Source organism: Xenopus laevis, chromosome 7L, assembly GCF_017654675.1.
Source record: "Xenopus laevis strain J_2021 chromosome 7L, Xenopus_laevis_v10.1, whole genome shotgun sequence".
Taxonomy (NCBI): domain Eukaryota; kingdom Metazoa; phylum Chordata; class Amphibia; order Anura; family Pipidae; genus Xenopus; species Xenopus laevis.
Genome location: NC_054383.1, coordinates 30,727,607 through 30,748,311, shown reverse-complemented (window position 1 = coordinate 30,748,311; position 20,705 = coordinate 30,727,607). Strand labels below are relative to the sequence as shown.

The 20,705-nt window shown below is 38.0% G+C and overlaps 1 protein-coding gene across 1 annotated transcript in view; it reads left to right on the top strand.

The window, feature by feature from the left end:
* Nucleotides 1–5,546: 5,546 nt before the first annotated feature.
* loxl4.L (lysyl oxidase like 4 L homeolog) overlaps nucleotides 5,547–20,705 on the top strand; it is a 43,228-nt gene continuing 28,069 nt past the window's right edge. The window contains exons 1-3 of the mRNA XM_018224734.2: nucleotides 5,547–5,870; nucleotides 8,601–8,770; nucleotides 18,285–18,493. Of these exons, the coding sequence (XP_018080223.1) occupies nucleotides 5,585–5,870; nucleotides 8,601–8,770; nucleotides 18,285–18,493 (665 nt within the window). The 5' untranslated portion in view covers nucleotides 5,547–5,584. The remainder of the gene's footprint in view (nucleotides 5,871–8,600; nucleotides 8,771–18,284; nucleotides 18,494–20,705) is intronic.

Here is a 20,705-nt window from a genome sequence, read left to right as displayed (position 1 = left end):
ACACAGGTTAATATGATACTGACACCATCAAAATACCCAACCCACCATCAAAATTCTTCATTTTTCACATGCTATTTTACTCTTCTGTTCTTGAGACGTTAGTGGGGTCCCCTATAACCTGACTACAGTGCAGCATTTATGGGGTTCTTACTGATCTCAACTAAAGGGAACAGATAAAAAGGAACCAGGTACCAAACACAGGCAGGCACATAAGACTCCATATAAGATAACCATGTAATTAATCACTTAACCAATACCCTGCGTTATTTCTCCTGTTCACTGAAAACTGCGCTGGATTGGGGTACTTCTGTAGGCACACCACATAGCAATCTTCCTCTGTCTTCTCTGATACCCAAGGCCAGTGCACATCACAGTGAATTTTAAAGGTGGCTTTTTTTGCTTCTACGTTTGGTAGCAGGTAGCAGGAGAACTCAGTGGCAGATTAATGACATGTGGGGCCCTAGGCTACATCTACAAAGGGCCCCATTTCTAGTCTACTGCTGGGTCAAGATGCATGCAGATACAGGCACATGTGCACCTGAGTTTTCTATGCCGGTTGGGGTTTGGCACGCCAGTGATGCCACTGGATCTACACGTATCTGGGCGCATGCATGCACCTTGCCTTTCTCCTTCTCCCATCAGATGTGCCCAACTGGACCCAGCAGCGTAAATATAAAATAAATATTAAAAGAAAATAGAAATGGGCCCCTGATTACATTGTGCTCCCTGTGCATTCATCTGCCTCTGGGAGCACTGTCCAAGAATCTCAGGTAAGCAATTACAATCACTAGAGGTGCCTAAGATTTTGGCAACCCCTAATGGTTTACCCTTTCTGCTCCAGCAAAGGTGACAAAACACCTGAAGATACAGATATGTTATCTGTTTTCAGGAAACCCGTTGTCTAGAAAGCTCAATTACAGAAAGGCCATCTCTGATAGACTCCCTTTGATCCAAATTTTTAAAAAATATTTCCTTTTTCTCTGTAATAATGAAATATTGCCTTGTACTTGATCCCAACTAAGTTAAAGGGATACTGTCATGGGAAAACATGTTTTTTTCAAAACGCATCAGTTAATAGTGCTGCTCCAGCAGAATTCTGCACTGAAATCCATTTTTCAAAACAGCAAACAGATTTTATTATATTCAATTTTGAAATATGACATGGGGCTAGACATATTGTCAATTTCCCAGCTGCCCCCAGTCATGTGACTTGTGCTCTGATAAACTTCAATCACTCTTTACGGCTGTACTGCAAGTTGGAGTGATATCTAACAACAGAACAATGGGAAGGTAATGAGATAGGAGCTCCCTAACACAAGATAACAGCTTCCTGGAAGAAATAAGAACAGCAAAAAGCCAAGTCCAACTGAGACTGCTTTAGTTACATAAAGTAGCAGAAATAACAGCCTGCCAGAAAGCATTTCTCTCCTAAAGTGCAGGCACAAGTCACATGACTGGGGCAGCTCGGGAACTGACAAAATGTCTAGCCTCGTGTCAGATTTCAAAATTGAATATAAAAAAATCTGTTTGCTCTTTTGAGAATTGGATTTCAGTGCAGAATTCTGCTGGACCAGCACTATTAACTGATGCGTTTTGGAAAAAACATGTTTTTCCATGACAGTATCCCTTTAAAATTAATCCTTATTGGAAAAAAAAAAACTTCGAGTTTTAAAGGGTATTTTTCAGTCAAAACTGGAATATTTGGGTTAAAAAACCTCTCATTTTTCAGGTTTTTTTAAAAAAAGATTTCTTATACCGAAAACATGGAAATAGCTTGAATAAGAAAATAATCCATCTAAAACTTGTTGAGGTTATGTAGAAGTCAGTGGCAGAGGTCCCTTCAACCATCTGAAGATGTTTGTAACCTTCATGATGTTTGGATTTTTTTCCGGTGGGTTTCGCTCGAAAACTCGATTAATTTGAGCGATTCAAGGTTTTTTGTTATCGCCTAAAACTTAAGTAATTTGAGTTTTTGTGGTTTTAACCCTGAATTCACTGATTCAAGTTTTTCACATTCAAGTTTTTTCTTAAATCAGAAAACATTTGAGTTGTGGGTTAATTTAAGGTATAAAAAACCCCACAAACCTCTGAAACGCGACCTTTGATAAATACCCCCCCCCAGTATTTGTGAGAGTTTTTCCAGAGTTTGTGAGAGTTTTTTTGGAGGCAGATGCTGTCAGGCAGGTAAGCTGTACCTATAGGTTTGCCCATGACAAGGGGATTACTCAATAGACCCTTTGCCTTAGCCACCCTACTGAGCCCCCATTGTTACATACCTTAATGAAACACCTGGAGCCAGAAAAGGAGTAAAATGGCCACATCATTTATTCACATCACATGTTTTCAAAAAAATAGGACCTTGCCAAGGCAATATTCAAAGCCAGAATTCCATAAGAGATCGCTACTATGCTCTGCCGTTCCTCACTGAAGACTTGAGATCAGCACTATGTCATTATATTCACCACTGAGTATTAGGCTGCCTCTACCTACAGAGAGGATGGCCCCAAGCTTCATCTCTCATCATTAGAGAAGTTCAGCAGCCCACCATGCAGTCACAGGAGAGAACCTCCTTTCTCCCTTTTCTAAAATTTCCTGTACAGTACTCTGGCAAGGACTTACTGTAGCTGTGACAAATAAAACTTAAAATACACTATCATATAGCCACTGTTTTGATCCAGAGGAAGGCAAAAAAAAACCCCAGCCTGAAGCCAGTGCCAATTATGCCTCAAGATGGAAGAAATTCCTTCCTGACCCCAATGGTGATCGGAAACATTCCCTGGATCAAGCACTTGACATTAACCTGAATTAATACAATGCTGACTCTCACATTTACAAGGTATGAAGATACAGAAACCACAATATAACAGTGCATTCAGTAAAACATCCATATCCAGTTATTAATAACTGCTTATAGCTCCAGGCCTTTCCTTTCTCATTCATAACATGCTGCTAGTAGACTAATCAGCAGTCCTGGCATGTTATGTAGACTAAGGATACAGCATATACTCAGCTCCTAGTCTCTGGGAAAATGTTATCCATACAAGTGAATATTCCAACTGACAATTGCTAATGTGGGTGCTGTTCAGACTGGGTCAGCAGAAAAAAACTTATTGGCATTTTATCATCAACAGGATAGGATTTGAGCCCTCTGCAAGGAAAACTTGGTTGCCATGTGCCTGATTTTTTCCTTCCCCCGTTCACATAGTCTACAATTGTACGGCATGGGACAAATTTACTAAATGACTAACGCTGGCGAAAATTCGTCATTTCGTGACTTCGCCAACGGGCGCTGGTGTAAATTCGCTAGCAAAGGAGATAGACTGTAGCGCTACTTCACACTCTAACGCCAGGCGAATTTTCGTTATGGCGAATGGACGTAACTACGCAAATTCACTAAGATGCGGATTTTACTGAACGCCAGACTTGCTTTCGCCACCTCAGACCAGGTGAAGTGCAATGGAGTAGATAGGAGTTCTTCAAAAAATAGTTGAAAATTTTTCTAAGTCCCAAAAAATGCTGTTGTCTTTTCCTTTTTACAGGGTGATAAGCTGCAAAAGATTGTAAACTTTTTGGTGGTAACCGAGATTCCCCCCTACATTTCCTAACATATGGCACATAAACTATACACTGGGCTCATGTGTAGGGCAATATAACAACTCATATTTTATTAAGGTTTCCCAGGCTTCTGTAATGTAATGTATTTTGGATTTTAGTGAATTAGCATTGTCGTGGCGAATCTACGCCTGGCGAAGTGTTGCAAAGTGAGCGAAGCCGTTGTTGGCGCATTTTCGGGGGTTAAATTTGCCCCATAGAATTTACTTAGTACATGACATGCCAATGTTCAGTAGTCAAAAATGCCTGTTCAACAATTAGAGGATTATTTATCAAAGGTTGAGTTAATTTTTCCCCTGAAAATTTGAGTTTTCTAGGGTATTATTCAGTCAAAACTTTAATTTTCGGCTCAAATAAAACTCAATTTTTTTTAAACTCGTATTTTTCAAGATTTTTTTATACCCTGAACCTGGAAATAGTTTGAATCCAAAAATGCTTCAGCTAAAACCTGTTGTGGTCATGTAGAAATCAATGGCAAAGGTCCCTTAAGTTTTTGAGTTCTTCACCACAAATCCACAGATTTTTTTTTGCATTCAAGTTTTTCCATAAATTAGAAAATATTCAAAATGTGAGTTCATTCCAGGTATAAAAAACATCTAAAACTCAACCTTTGATAAATAACCCCCTTAAAGTTATATAAAGTGTTATAGCTGCATATTACTTTCTGATGATTGTAACAGTGAACTTCTTTTTGGATTGTTTTTAAAATACAGAGGGACAGATTCAATTCAGTGAGAAAAAGTTATTTAATGGCTCATCATGTAAAAACTTATGGACAAGGTTCAATTTGAGGAAAAAAACTTTTCTCCTAATCCAATTCCAGTTTTTATTCCTATTGACTTCGATAGTCATGTGTTTTTATGAATCGAATTGCATCTCAAATTGAGTCTCGTCCAGGAGTTTTCACGTGATATTTATCTCACTGAGTCTGGCCCAGAATATTTCCATTGACAAAACTCAAAAAATAAGCCCCGTTCCAGTGGTTTAAGGAAAGCTAGTAGCTACTGTGTCACACCATTAGTGGATCTATCTTTACCATGGCTTCCTTTATACTTTAGCACCATCAGTGATTCATAACCTTGGCAGTCTCCACAGAAATGTATGAGAATTATTCATTGAATTCCAAAGCTATTTGAGAAAATACATTGTAAACATATGCATTTTTTTAAATGTTTTTTTAAAAGTTCAGTCCATAAGGCAAAACCAACCGCATACAGTATTTCAGTAGCATATTTTAACAAGTGGGATATGTCAAATAGATGTATTTGTAGCAACCCTTGAGGCAATCATCCTCAGTTTATGGATCATTCTCCATGGTCTGATGGTTATAAAGAAAACACTCTGAAACGTGCGAATAATGGGCACTTGTCTTACACTTCATAGGGCCTAATTTATGAATGGGGCAAGTTGGAAAGTGAAAAAAACAGATGAAAAATACCATGTCTTTTGGCCACATGTCAACTTATCCCTACTTTTTGTGCCTGCCCCTGTCAATGCAAAGATTTGCACCTGACCTTGAATAGCATGCTGGAAAAAGGGCAGATAGGCCCGAAAACATGTCTTGTGGACCATAATAAATTTGCACTTTAGCCGTTAAACCTGCGACTTTGTCCTTCTGTTCCACAATTTGAATTTACCGTGAATAGCATGCTGTTTGGTGCAATTAGCCCTTTCTATGTAAGGCACTCTTTCAAAAATTAGCCCATATTTTTTTTTCAATTATTGGCACTTGTAGCCAATCTAAAGAGAAAAAGAAGAATAGGCCATTAAGGGCCTATTTATAAAGCTGTATCAAATGTTTTATAAACATATTTTTATAAATGTGGCATCCTGAAATTGATTTAGGTCACATCATTTCAATAACTGATTGCAAGAGCTGCACAATAACCACATTACCCTTCTCTTTTTTTTTGTTGCCAGGTACAGATCTGGAATCATTTGTCCAAAAAAAAAAACAACTGTGAGAAAAGCCATGGATGCATACATGTCCACTTTGAGTGTATTTATAGCAACATTAGTATGTCTGTTAGAATTCAGTTGTGCTCAAAATCATGCAGGGACACCACAAATCCAGTTACGATTGGCTGGGTCATCAAGAGTGCCGAATGAAGGTCGGCTGGAGGTTTTCTACAATGGCATCTGGGGAACAGTGTGTGATGATGACTTCAGCATAGAGGTGGCACATGTTGTCTGTAAGCAGCTCGGTTTTGAGATTGCAATGAATTGGGCTCACAGTGCCAAGTATGGACAAGGCGAAGGTAAGACAAACACTTTATACTTAATATATAGTCATAAAACACCTTGAAGCCTATTTACAACAGGGGGAGGAGCAAAGTGCAAACATTAGCACAATCCTTTCTGTTTAATGCACTGATTTCTCTCCGAATTACATTGTTAATGAGCTTGCTGTAACCTGCTGAGAAATTTTGCAAGAAGCAAGTGATATGATATTATATTGCATGTGAAAATCCTGCTAAAGGCTCAAGAAAAAGATTGACAAATTATGTAAATGCAATGGTATGTTACTTGTAAAAAAAGGTTTAATTTCTGGTGTTAATATCTTTTGAAATACTCTCTAGGAGTGTCATATAGTGGGATATTAGACATATTTAGGACAGGAGGTTACACGACTAATGTAGTTGCTCTAAAGTTTCCAGACACTACTTTTGGTTTTATACCCATGCTGTATTTAAGCTGAAAATCAGGTCTCTTTTGGTTTCTTACAACCACAAAAAAAATAATCGAATTCCACTGAGATAAACAAACCCCATCCGCTTCCCAAGCTGCAGCTTGTTAGGCTGTGAGATAAGGAGCAGCTCATTATACAAATGGTTTCTCAGTGGACTCCTGTTTTGATGTGATTGTGTTATATAAAACCAAAACCGAATGTTACTTTCAGCCTTAGTTATATCATAACAATATGATGGAGAATCCATTTTGTCCATTCAACTTAATTAACCCTCCAACTTTTACAGATATTTCTTTCATGTGATCAGGGTCTCAATCTATGTTTTAATGTTGTATTCACGTATGGATGATCTTATTGATGGTGTTGTTGTGCCTGAAGGTCCTTGTGCAATGAAACAACTGCACAGGACATACCGTAGCTCCACCAATATGGTATGAAGTCATGCTATGTACAGGCCATCTTTATTACTTTAATCTTATTCATTTATAGATCAAGAACAACGTAACATACCATTGCGTTTTGCCATTTCCTTAATCTTTTGGATAATGTCTCCAGCTATGACTGGTCCTTTCACTAAATTTATGTACCCCACCTTGCTTGGAATTCTATTCCTATGATGTTAAATTACTATAACAGAGTGCCTTACATCCCTTCCTTCATTACTCCATCCTAGGCAATTAGCTTTTTACTTTTTCAAGCAAAATCTAGGGTTATTAAGCAGAATGATTTCTTGTATAAAAGGGGAACAGTGCTGGTCACAATACAGGCAATGTCGCTACAGGAGCAGCATTCCTACCATGTTTGTTGTTGATTTTGTTGATATGAAGGCTGTCCATTATCTCACAAACAAACCCGTTGTATTTTTTTTTTGTACTTTTATAGTTCTTCGGGCTGCCCTTGGCACACACTTGAAAATGAGAAGCATGAAATGTGTTTGAATTATTGTTTATATCTCCCCCACATTTCATTTATCCGAAGGTTATTTATTGTATTTATCTGATTCTGGTTAAAATGACATTTATATATGACATACATATACAAAAACATAAGGGGAACTTCAGACATATGATATGTGTGCTTGGTTTCAGGGTGTTTTCTAATATCAGTTACAAAGGCTTTTATCTCCACCAGCCATCATTCAGTGCTGAGACACTCTGAACATTTATTGCTGAACATTTATTTATGTTCTTTTTCATTACTAGTTTTACACGGCCCCTCACTGTTTTATTTCTCTTTGGTACCTTCTCCTGTATTTTGTCAATCCATTTCCTTTCTTAAAGGGGACGTGTTCCTTCTCTGTTTGTGTATCCCAGTCATATTTACAGATACAAGTGAATTACGCAATGAGAATCATCCAAACCAATGCGATATATGTCATCTTATTGTTATCTATCATACTGGGATTCTTAAAGCAACACTGCATGAGAAAACCTTTTCCAGGTCCTCCAGAGCTCAATCGATGATTAGATAATTCTCCAATTCGTTTTTTTTTAAACCAAGAACAATATATTCTCTGTACATGCATAAGAAACAAAATTGGCCTTTTACATTTTTTTAAAAAAAAAAATTGAAATGTTGCCATTTTCTCAGACTTACAACTGGGGCACTTCAGTATGTCAAATTGCAGGTATGCCAAACTGGACAGCATCAAAAACTGCATATGCATCCAATTCACTTAGCATAAGTCAGTTGTTTCTATAGGACAGGTACAGTGTGGCATTACTTCTAGATGCCCAATGTACCCAATTCAGATCAGAATCAGAACAGGCTGAATGGGTGTATATCCACTAATTGCAAGTTGCTAGGGGCATGTATGGACACATACATCAACGTGAGCTCAATTTTGCATCCATTCCAGTTCTTTGCATTTGTAGGTTCATAAATGAGCCCTATATAAAACAAACTGATGCAACTCCGGGTTGTTTTTGCACTTCAACTTCTCACACACCCAAAACCCAGACATCTGTTCCCCGTCCATGACAGCACATTATTTACTGACATAATATTTATCTGTGTCCACATCATGCTGCTATACCTGTGTTAGCCCAAGCACTCGTCTTTATTAGCCATTTCCAGAATAAAACCTTTGCTTACAATAGGAATAATAATATGCTGTAGCACAATGAAGATAGGGTTTGTTCTGCACTAGAAGGGTCCCAAACATGTTTTAACACAATGAAGATTGTTTGGATAAAAGGTCTCAAGTACAAACAGACACGTTGCCGTTTAGGTAGATCTTAGTTCTGCATTTGATGTTGGAATGATATTCACCTTTATATTTACATGATTTATATTCCAGGCACCATCTGGCTAGATAATGTTCGCTGCTCAGGTACAGAGAGTTCAATAACTGAATGTGAATCCAATGGATGGGGTATCAGCGATTGCAAGCACTCAGAGGATGTTGGAGTACTTTGTTCTGCAAGTCGGCTACGTGCATCAGAGCAGACACAAGCAATCACTGTGCAGGTAACAATCTAACTGTATCCAAGATGCACGCAAGATGTGACCATATTTAAAATTATATATTTACTGTGAGTATAACTCTACTAAATACAGGTTAAGTTTAATGGCAGGGCTTTTTAGATGTAAGATGAGTACATCCTTTGCTCCCTCTAAAGTTGTGATCTTTGGATTGAATCTCTGCAGCAGTTAGTGAACTACAATTACCCGCATGCATTAACAGCCTTGATCTGTACTACTGTTTATCATTAATTCACCCATGTGCCAACCTCATAACTCCTTCTTGTAATCTAGCAAACTTACCATAAAATTCTTGGAAGCCAGTATTTACTATGTTCTATAGTGGCTATAGTGTTCTTTGGGCTAGAAAATAAGTGTGTATCACATTTTAGAGATGCGCATCTCTATGTTTTAACTATTAATAATATATAACATGTGGGTGGGAGCTAAACTGCTTGCGAATTACTAGTTAGAGATCTTGAAGCCTTTTCCAGCAATACTCTAAATGAATGACATGAATTCATTGTTTACATGTAACCTCAAAATGTCTTATTATATATTGCAAATCACTGTAAACAGCGAACTTGGCTCAGAAGTCGGCATGATTAAAAATGTGTTTTATGTCACTTGTTATGTATTCTAGGTTGTGACAGTCTTTAGTAATTCCTGTAATTCTTGCCATCTGTTCTGCAGGTTTCTACCTGCTGCAATAAACTCTACATTCTCTTCCGCTCCACAGTAGGATCATCCTCGGTTTTTCTTCATGATCAAAATATGTCCTTATTATTCATCTTGTGTCTGGCTCAGCATTATCTCAATTAGATTGGGACAGAGCAACAACTCAGCAAGTTCTAGCATTCACAGATATTTAGAGTTTAGGAACTCACAAATCACTTCACAAATGCAGAGCTGAAAATTATTTGAGTTTCACAGTTTCACAGTTTCAGTTCCTTTCACGCAGTGTCCTTGCTAATTCTTTCCTAGCCTTTTTTTTACGGGGGGTCATATACAACAGTGGTGCATCAACATTTAAAATATTTCAGTACTGAACTGCCATAATTTTCCAGTTATGCTTGGCCTGGTATGTGCTTGATGTACTTAAAGGGGAACTATCGTGAAAATGAAAATTTAATATAAGCTTCAGCATTCTGAAATAAGAAACTTTCTAAATACAGACAATTAAAAATTCTGTACCGTTTCTGAAATAATCAAGTTTATCTTCACTATTCCTCTCTCAGCATCGGTTCAGCATTCTCCTCATTCTGTCTTCATTGAGGAGTTAGATGGATGATCCAACATATCTTATAGGGGGCTCATTTTGCCTAGAAATCCTGTCTCTCTACATGCAGAATTTATGCAAAAGGCAGTTATTTTGTTTGTACTGGAATAAGTTATTTGAGTGAGCTCTAATACATCTGCAAGGAAAGTAGCCCCCCTATAAGATATATTGATCATTCATCTGACACCCAACTGCTGCATGAAGAGAGAATGAAGAGAAACAGATGCTGGGAAGGAATAGTGAATATAAACTTGATTATTTCAGAAACAATGCAAAATATTTAATTGATTGTATTTAGAAAGTTTCCTACTTCAGTATGAGGAAGCTAATATTAAATTTTCATTTTCGTAATAGTTCCCCTTTAAATAGATACTGACATCATAAATTAAAATGTTGTATATATCATAACATTGACTACATGCTATTTATAATTTTGCCATAAAAGTATTTGCCTAATGCTTTTACATTACCCAGGGCCTGATTTGGATCTCGGGTGCCCCTAGCACCTGTCCGTGGCCGGACTGAGCGGTCCTAGTGCAGGCCAGGGCATACTCCAGAGCACTGGGAAGCTGCGCACCCTAGGCTCAGGCCTTTGTGGCCTTGCCACAAATCCGGGCCAGACATTACCTATTTTATTCCCCATGTTACTCTATAAGGGGGCTGCCATATTTCGTTATTTGTTACATATACTGTTACTTTGACCACCGCTCCAAACATCTGGGATTTGAGGGAATTGTTTACTGAAATTTAAGAAAGTATATCTACAGTAAAACCCAAAAGTAAAATTATGGCATCTAGGAACACTAGCTTGGCAGTTACTGTCTTTGAAGAACTAGTTATAAAAGACTTATCTGATTGTGGTTCCGCAAATCTAAATAAGCAAGAGCTTGTTGCAATTTCTCAAATTCGAAGCTGGGAGGATATGCTGATAAAATCCTCCGATAAGGGCCTAATTTAATGTATGTAAATGAAGCATTAAAACAACTATCCAACACCTCACGCTATATGAGATTACATTGAGACCCATTGAGAACAATACAATTCCCTTACTGAGAATGGTTTCCATACAGACCTAATAAACAGTACAGAATACAAAGCTTTTATGAATACTAAATCCAGAACCCCAACATTCTACATGCTGCCCAAGGTTCATAAAAATGTGAATAAACCACCTGGCAGATCAACAGTATCTGAAAATGGGAATATGTGTGAACAAATGCAGTTAGGTCCATAAATATTTTAAGACAACTTTTTTTCTAATTTTGGTTCTGTACATTACCACAATGAATTTTAATGAAACAACTCAGATGCAGTTGAACTGCAAACTTTCAACTTTAATTCAGCGGGTTGAACAAAAAGATTTCATAACAATGTGAGGAACAAAAGCCTTTTTTTAACACATTCACTTCATTTCAGGTGTACAAAAGTAATTGGACAATTGACTCAAAGGCTATTTCATGGGCAGGTGTGGGCAATTCCTTTTTTATGTCATTATCAATGAAGCAGATAAAAGCCCTGGAGTTGATTTGAGGGGGGGTGCTTGTATGTGGAAGATTTTGCTGTGAACAGACAACATGATGTCAAAGGAGCTCTCCATGCAGGTAAAACAAGCCATACTTAAGCTGCAAAAACAGAAAAAAAACATACGAGAAATTGCTACAATATTAGGAGTGGTAAAATCTACATCCTGAGAAAGAAAGCACTGGTAAACTCAACACAAAAAGACCTGGACGTCCACGGAAGACAACAATGGTGGATGATTGCAGAATCATTTCCACGGTGAAGAAAAACCCCTTCACAACAGCCAAACAAGTGAACAACACTCTCCAGGAGGTAGGCATATTGATATCCAAGTCTACCATAAAAAGAAGACTGCATGAAAGTAAATACAGAGGGTGTACTGCAAGGTACAAGCCACTCATAAGCATCAAAAATAGAAAATTGGACTTTGCTAAAAAAAATCTAAAAAATTCAGCACAGTTCTGGAAAAACATTCTTTGGACAGATGAAACCAAGATCAACCTCTACCAGAATGATGGCAAGAAAAAAGTATGGAGAAGGCATGGAACAGCTCATGATGCAAAGCATTACACATCATCTGTAAAACATGGAGGAGGCAGTGTGATGGCTTGGGCGTGCATGGCTGCCAGTGGCACAGGACAGAAGCAGACAAATGAATTCTGAGGTGTTCAGAGACACTGTCTGCTCAAATCCAGCTAAATGCAGTCAAATTGATTGGGAGGTGTTTCATAATACAGATGGACAATGACCCAAAAACATACAGCCAAAGCAACCCAGGAGTTTATTAAAGCAAAGAAGTGGAATATTCTTGAATGGCCAAGTCAGTCACCTGATCTGAACCCAATTAAGCTGCATTTCACTTGTTGAAGACTAAACTTCAGACAGAAAGGCCCACAAACAAACAGTAACTAAAAGCTGCTGCAGTAAAGGCCTGGCAGAACATTAAAAATGAGGAAACCCAGAATCTGGTGATGTCCACGAGTTCAAGACTTCAGGCTGTCATTGCCAGCAAAGGGTTTTCAACCAAGTATTAGAAATGAACATTTTATTTTCAGTTTTTTAATTTGTCCAATTACTTTTGAGTAGGGATGCGCCGAATCCACTATTTTGGATTCGGCCAAACCCCCGAATCCCTTACGAAAGATTCGGCCGAATACCGAACCGAATCTTAGGGGCGGGAAGAGGAAAATATTTTTGAATTGCTTGTTTTGTGACAAAAAGTCACGCGATTTCCCTCCCCTAATTTGCTTATGCAAATTTGGATTCGGTTCGGCCGGGCAGAAGGATTCGGCCAAATCTGAATCCTGCTGAAAAAGGCTGAATCCTGAACCAAATCCAGGATTCGGTGCATCCCTACTTTTGAGCCCCTGAAATGAAGTGATTGTGTTAAAAAAAGACTTTAGTTCCTCACATTTTTATGCAATCTTTTTGTTCAACCCGCTGAATTAAAGCTGAAAGCTGTTTCATTTAAAATTCATTGTGGTGATGCACAGAATGGAAATGAGAAAAAAAGTTGTCTCTATCCAAATATTTATGCACCTAACTGTATATTGATAAAAAAAAAACGTAGGTCCTTCATTTCAATCTACCCACATACATTAGGCACGTCGCTGGTGATTTTTTTTTTTGTCAAAAATTTCTGCCATGAGATTTACATCAACCATTTCATTATGTTGTGATGTCGAATGCTCATACATACATGCATTCAACACAACTACGGCTGAAGAGCAGTACCGTTTTTCTGTAAATTGAATGGGATCGTGATGTATGGGTTTTCTCATGACTTTAACTCAATTTTATCTTTCCTATTTACAGCAAAGAGGTGTGGCTATGGGGGCTGCCAGCCTTTTCCTTGGATAAGTGAAAAGACAATTGGGGTTTCCCTGATACTAATACACAATAAATGTAGATTGGTTACCTTTTATATGCTAAAAAAATAGGCTCCCAGACCACTTACAAAATATTGAACAATCAAGCAGAAATGCTAAATGGGGCAAACAGCAGACATTTTGAGTAATATATTTCACACACACAAGCAGCTATAAGGCCCATCAATTATTAGGACTGAATTTGTCCCAAGTGAATGGATCTTTCTGCTGAATTCATCACATGGCTTAAATGAAAGAATCCCGTTGCATTCTAACCTAACATGATCCATCTAGTAGCAACATTTTATGGTGCAGGTCGGGTACTTCGCGACGTCATACAACGGCCCGCGTGTAACGGCCGTTACGATTGGACGAAACTCTCCTGGGTGGGCGGATTAGCCTTTAAAAGCAGAATCTCGCGCGCCATTTTGTGACAAAGCTCTTGTGAACGAAGCGCGTGTTAGGCTTTCTGATCTTAATGAGGTTTAGGCGCACTATAGGAGATCAATCATTGCTTTCAAAGGGGTGACTGGGCAGCTATCTAAACAAGTATATACGGGGCAATACTAGCCGTGTCAGAAATTCCTGTGAGGGGCAGCAGGGTGCTGAGGTATTTTAGTTATGGTATTCAAGCGTCCTTTGACTCGTAGATAGGGAGCAGTCAGAATTCAGCGTTGGGACGCTGCGGCCCTAGTGCTAATTTCCCTTGGCTACCACAGAGGGTTTTTTTGCCCCTTAATAAGACTATGCTGAGGTAATTTAGGTGTGTTATACAAGCATCCTGGGATTTGTACACAGCCAGTTGCTGATAAAGTAATTGGACATTTGGCTCTATGTCTCCCATGTCTTACTTGGTTTGATTCATGAATCGGTGCTCCTTTTAAATGGATTGATGAAAGCTATGTTTAAATTACTTATCCAATACCACAAGTATTTGGAAGGTGGTGCATATATATAGGGGGTCTTTTATGACCACTTGCTTTAGCGTGTCAGAGACAAATTTTTTCAGAACATCTGGGTAGGTAGGGAGGAATGCTACTGTGCTCCTGGTTCTCCACCTGCTCAAAACCAGCTGCCAGGTAGCCTCTAGGCTTACCCTATAGTCCCTCAACCAGGGGTCCTCATTGCCAGTCACTACCCAGGAGAAGGTGGGCAAGCTACCTAGCAATGTCATGCCCTACTTCTCTATGCCACTCTCTGGGTCATTGGACTCCATGATTGGGCCCTGTGCCATCCTTGGGCATTAGTACAGGGCATGCCGCACCCCTGGCACGGCAAACAAATGAATTGTTCAGTATAAAAATAAAAACTGGGTAAATAGATAGGCTGTACAAAGTAAAAAATGTTTTCAATATAGTTAGTTAGTCACAAATGTAATGTATAAAGGCTGGAGTGACTGGATGTGTAACAGAACGGAACACAACTTCCTGCTTTGCAGCTCTATGGTTTCCACTGATACTACCAGGTAGTAACCAATCAGAGACTTCAGGGGGCCACATTGCTTTTGAATCTGACCTGCATGCTGAGGATTAATTGCAAACTCACTGAACACTTATATCCAGTGGTGTAAATACAGAGGAAGCAGACCCTGCGGCTGTAAGGGGGCCCAGGATGTATAGGGGCCCCACGAGGCTCTAATTCATATACAAATTTGTAAAACAATCTCTAGACATTTTGAGGGCCTGAAAAATAATTTGCTGTGGGGCCCAGTAATTTACCATTCCCCCCCTCTAAAAGTCACTGACTAACTCAGTTAGAGAGCTGAAAAGCAGGAAGTAAGAGTTCTGTTATGTTAGATATCCAGTCACTCCAGCCTTTATAGATTAAATTTTTGGCTAACTAACTACGGGCTGACGTCACACGCACCACATGGGGGGCATGTTTAGGTCCAGTGCCTAGGGCAGCATCGGACCTAAATACAGCCCTGACAACACTAGAAATATCGATAGAATTTCTAGATAATTATATGATGAAAGAGACAGTCAGACTCTGAAATTGTCTTAATGTAAGAAACATTTTGTAAATATATTCTAGCACGTCGCTGCTAGTGTACCTCCCAAGTCTCTACTTGAATGTTGTATAACTGGGAAAGAAACACATTTCTATTTCTGTATAAAGATATTTTCGTTTAATTGCAGTTTTATGTTATTTTTTTTAATATATCCAAACCACAAACAGAAACTGCCCATTTCAGAACATCACTACATTCTTTGAGTAAATCTGTATATTAGCTAAAAAGGCAAAGCTTCTAGGTTTACACCAGGGTCACATGAGAACCATTTGGTGGCATCTGCTGCAAAACACATACAATAAGCAGCTTATTCTGTATGGATGGATGCTTCTGTACATTGCCAATGTTCTTTCCCAAACCTTCCACAGATGATAGTAACATTAAATGCGGAATCCTAACACCAAATCACTTTTGCATTAAAGAGCAATTTGTTCATTATAAATTCAGAACTTATATGATATTCTTGTACCTCCATCAGTAAAATTGTCTAGATCAGATGACTGTGCATTTTTATAGATATTTATTATACTTATGGAATTACAATACACAAAATTGCAAAAATGCATTTGCTACGCAATATTTATTTGTCAATAGTGCTAAATTATTTTTATCATTAGAAAAAATGTACTGCAGAATATTCAAATTCAACACATAATTCCATGACTAGTATAAAATTATTTGGCATTTTATATAATCATTGAATTTCAAGAAAAAAAACATTCTTACATTTTACAGTAAGTGATCACATTTTTCCATTTATTATAAAACTTTTTGTTTCTCTTTATAATTCAGAAGCCTATAAACTCTGTTTTGATGGTTTCTGTAACACCTAATTATATGATTTTGTCATTCCTTACTTATCCTTTTGAGCCTTATCCTGTAATTACCATGCAGGCTTAAAGCGGACCTGTCACCAACACAAAAAAAGCTGTATAATGAAAGTCCTTTGCAAATTAAACATGGAACACAAATTCTTTTTTTCATTAAAACATCCATCCATGCTATAAAGGTATTTAAATATCTGAGCTGTCAATCAAATATCTACCCTGCCTCTATGACTGAGGCATAGAGGTGGGACAGTCTATTACTTTAACTTTTAAATTCAGAACTTTTACCATTTCACTGCACTTCTCACATTGCCCCTTCCCTCCCCAGGCTCTATAATTATTTAGGGCATTAGGTTCCCCATTCTTGTGCATACAAAAGATTTTGGGGTGATACACAATTTGTCTTAATAACAGTGTCGTACAAAATGGCTTCTGCCAGCTTGCTATGATTGTATAATTCCAAGACTGAAGAAAACTCAATTTAAATTTATAGTGTAAATAAAATTTATTTTGCTTAATTAACATGATAGAAAAAAAAATTTGAATTATTTCTTAGGGTGACAGGTCCCCTTTAAGAAGGGGCAACTACAATCCAAAGCATTGCCGTTTTCTAGGTAGATATACTGTTATTCTTTGATACTTAGTTATCTTTTGTGCATGGACATTTATTTATGCAAGGTCTCCAGCCTCAGAGTGGACCCTTTGGCCATCAAACATAGTTCACTGAAGTAAATCTGATATTATTATAATTTGTCATTATTGCTTAATCCTTTTAGCAATTTACATTGACTTGACTTGCTAATACTTTTTCAGTCGAGAGTCTGAGCTTTCCTTCAAAATAACAGGGCCCAACTTTACTCCAATTCTAGTAACTTGCTCTCAGACTGCAGACTAGCTGCTCATTGATTGCTGTGGGTTACTTGCACTGGAGAAAAGCATGCACTGGTAATTATAATCCCCATTTTACACTTATTTTCACCAATCAGGTTATACAATTATACAATAGATTTTATCCAATTAATCCAATTTTTTTAAAATGATTTCCTTTTTCTGTATAATAATAAAACTGTACCTTTTACTTGATCCCAACTAAGATATAATTAATCCTTATTGGAAGCAAAACCAGCCTATTGCGTTTATTTAGGGGGTTATTTATTAAACTCCAAATGTATCTCTTTATATTAATTAAAAAAGGCTTGGCCAAACTCCCATGCCTAATTGTGCCTTTTTTATTAATAAATTAACTCAAATGAATCGGATCGAGAAAAAACTCAAAACTGAGTGAAAACCCCAATTGTGAATTTTTTTCAGACTTTTTTCCCACAAAAACCCAAATTTATTGGATTATCAGGCTAAATCCAGCGCAAACCACAATATCTTCAAATTGGGATAGGTGCCTCTCCCTTTGACATATACAGGACCTCAACAGGTCTGAGTAGGGTTGCCACCCTGCCAGTAAAACACCTGCCAAGGCCGGGGCCGGTATTACAAATTTACATGCAATGTAGCTGCCGGTAAATTTGTAATAGCCTTAAAAAGACCCCTGGGCCCGCCCCCAATCCCCTGGAAACTCAACTTTTGTTCTCCTTGAAGTCTCTGCAACGCGGCCCGCCCCCTTTCACATCATGGCATTCCCCTTTTTGTTCCCGCACCCCACCAGCCGGTAAAAAATGTAGGAAAAGGTGGCAAGAGAGATGGTTTATTTTCTGATTTTGGCTATTTGCAGCATCGGAGTACAATAAATCTTGAAAGTACTTTTTGTTCCATAAATTTATTTACCCAAAAAGTCCTACCAGAAAAATGTGTGGTTTAGTAAATGACCCCCTTAATGTGTATATGATTTTCTAGTAGACTTAAGGTATAAAGATGCAGATTTTAGAAAGATCCATTATCTGGAATGCCTCAAGTCCCAAACATTCTATATAGGTTCCATACCTGTACAGTGAAGAGCAGGATTTTATGCCTGGTTACTGAACCACACAGTGAATAAAGTCATTTTAAAATTCTTTTGCAGTACACAAAGAAGATTGAGGAAGTGCGAATAAAACCCATTTCAGCCCGTGCCAAAGCAAGCGTTCCCGTCACAGAAGGTATAGTTGAAGTGAAACATAAAGGCAGATGGAGGCAGGTGTGTGACCATGGCTGGACTCTTCACAACAGTCGAGTGGTGTGTGGCATGCTGGGATTTCCAGGAGAGATAAAACCCAATGAACAGTTTTACAGGTACTAATTATATTTATAATATATTATAAGTTAGCTGGGCCTTTTGACAGTTTATTCATCAGATATGATTGATATTGTTTTGTATGGATCTGTCTGATACATTTTGCAGACAAGATATGGGTTCTACATTAAACACTGGACTGCAGGTGCAATTCATGAACCTGTTCATTAGATCTCCATATACCCTTTCTACAAACACATTTTTGCTAATAATGAGGTTGTTCAACTTTAAGTTAACTACTAATATGATGAAGCAAGTGATATTCAGATATATTTGCAATTGGTTTTCATTTTTTATTATTTGTGGGTTTTAGAGTTATTTCCCTTTTTTATTCAACAGCTATCTAGTTTGAAATTTCAGCAAACAGGTTGCTAGGGTCCAAGTTACTCAATCATCCATACATTGGTTTGAATAAGAGAATGGCATATCAATAGGAGAGGGCCTGCATAGAAATATGAGTAGTACAAAGTAGCAATAACAAATAATTTGTAGTCTTGTAGAACATTTGTTTTTATATGGGGTCAGTGACCCCCATTTGAAAGCTGGAAAAGGCAAAAGAGCAAGAAAAATAACTCAAAAACTCTAAAATATAAATAATGAAAATTAATTGCTACATTGCTAGGATTTGGACATTCTATAACCTACTTATAGTTACATCAAAGGTGAACCACGCCTTTAAATCATTTAGTGAGCTTCAGGTTTTTTTGGTGACGGTTCAGTGTTGGCATTAGCAGCTATTGCAATCCTCCCCATAACAATCAATCAACAGATAGTTTACTGGGATACTGTCTTTGTACAAGTGTATTCATAATGTACAGTATATATAGATATGTGTCCTTTTTTTTCCGGTAGCCAAATTGTACATACATTATGGTCATTTGTGAAGATGGCATGAAACTGTATAAAGTTCAACTTTTGCTCTATAAGATCTTTGCTAAACACATTAGGCTTTCCTAAATATACACAGAATTACAGAGGGGACAGGAGATTTAGGACCATTCAGTAATTTTATTGTGAAAATATCCCACCCAGTCCTCAGTGGTGATACTGCCAGTGGGCAGCATATTGTCCCCAAATTTTTATCGCCCTAGGCCTACGCCCTTTGTGGCCTACCCACAAATCTGGGCCTGTCCATTCACTTAGAAGATAATTTGTGCCACATATGCCTTAATGCAAAAATACCCGTACCCGATAACAGCTCTAGCTTATAAATACCAAGTTTCTACATTGCATATAGTGGGACTAAAAACAGGACTAGGGGAAATAAATATGGCAGTTGTGGAAATGATGTCCTTTCCAGTGCAGGGGCCAGCAGGTGATGGTTCCCAAATTTATCTTCCACTCTTGATCCATTCCTGATCCCACCCTGCAACACCTCGGCACAGGGGAGATTCAGGTGCCAGACTTAGAAAAGAGGAATGTGCAGGCAGAAGAAATACATGCCCAGTGCTCCCTACCATTGCAACCTAGGCACACGACTCTCTCTACCTATCCCTAGTTTCTCCCTGGTCTACATGTGTAAATCAAACTGCAGTAGTATTTATGTGTAGACAAAAAACAGGAAAACAATTATCTTGTATTATACAATGTAAGATATACCATACCTGCATTTCTGCAACAGATTATATGACAAAACTATAACACCTTACATTATTTATACTCACAGTGTGATCTGTGGACAAAAAATACCTCTGTATAGTATTAAAGCAACAAAATGGATTCAGGTTTTTGTGACACAAACCAAGCCTGTTAAAAGAAGAGTCTCTTGTGAATCAGAAAAAAATCCATGTTTTTTCCTAAGAAAACCATATTCTTTTGATGTGAGGTTTCCCTTTGCTGACACCTGCATTTTTGCAAGAATTCTGTCAAAAAGTAAATTGTCAGTCATTAGCCTTTCATAAGCAAACCTCAGACTGTCAGCGCTTGTCAGTGATCTGCCACCTTTTGCCACCTAACAATCATCTTATCTTCCCATTGTGCTCAGTATTTTTTCATTTACAGATATTAGATTTATCGTGCAGAATAACTGGCGAGACAAAAAATAAAATGATACCAGGGGGTGAATTGATGTGAATTGATGGGAAAGCAAGCAAAGTGAGCAAATGTGCAAGTTGCATTTTTTTCTTCCATGAAGGTGAAGCAGGTAATGGCAAGAAGTGGAGGGGGCACTAAAGGAGATTTCAATTGCCAGGGAAAGACAGAATTGACTAG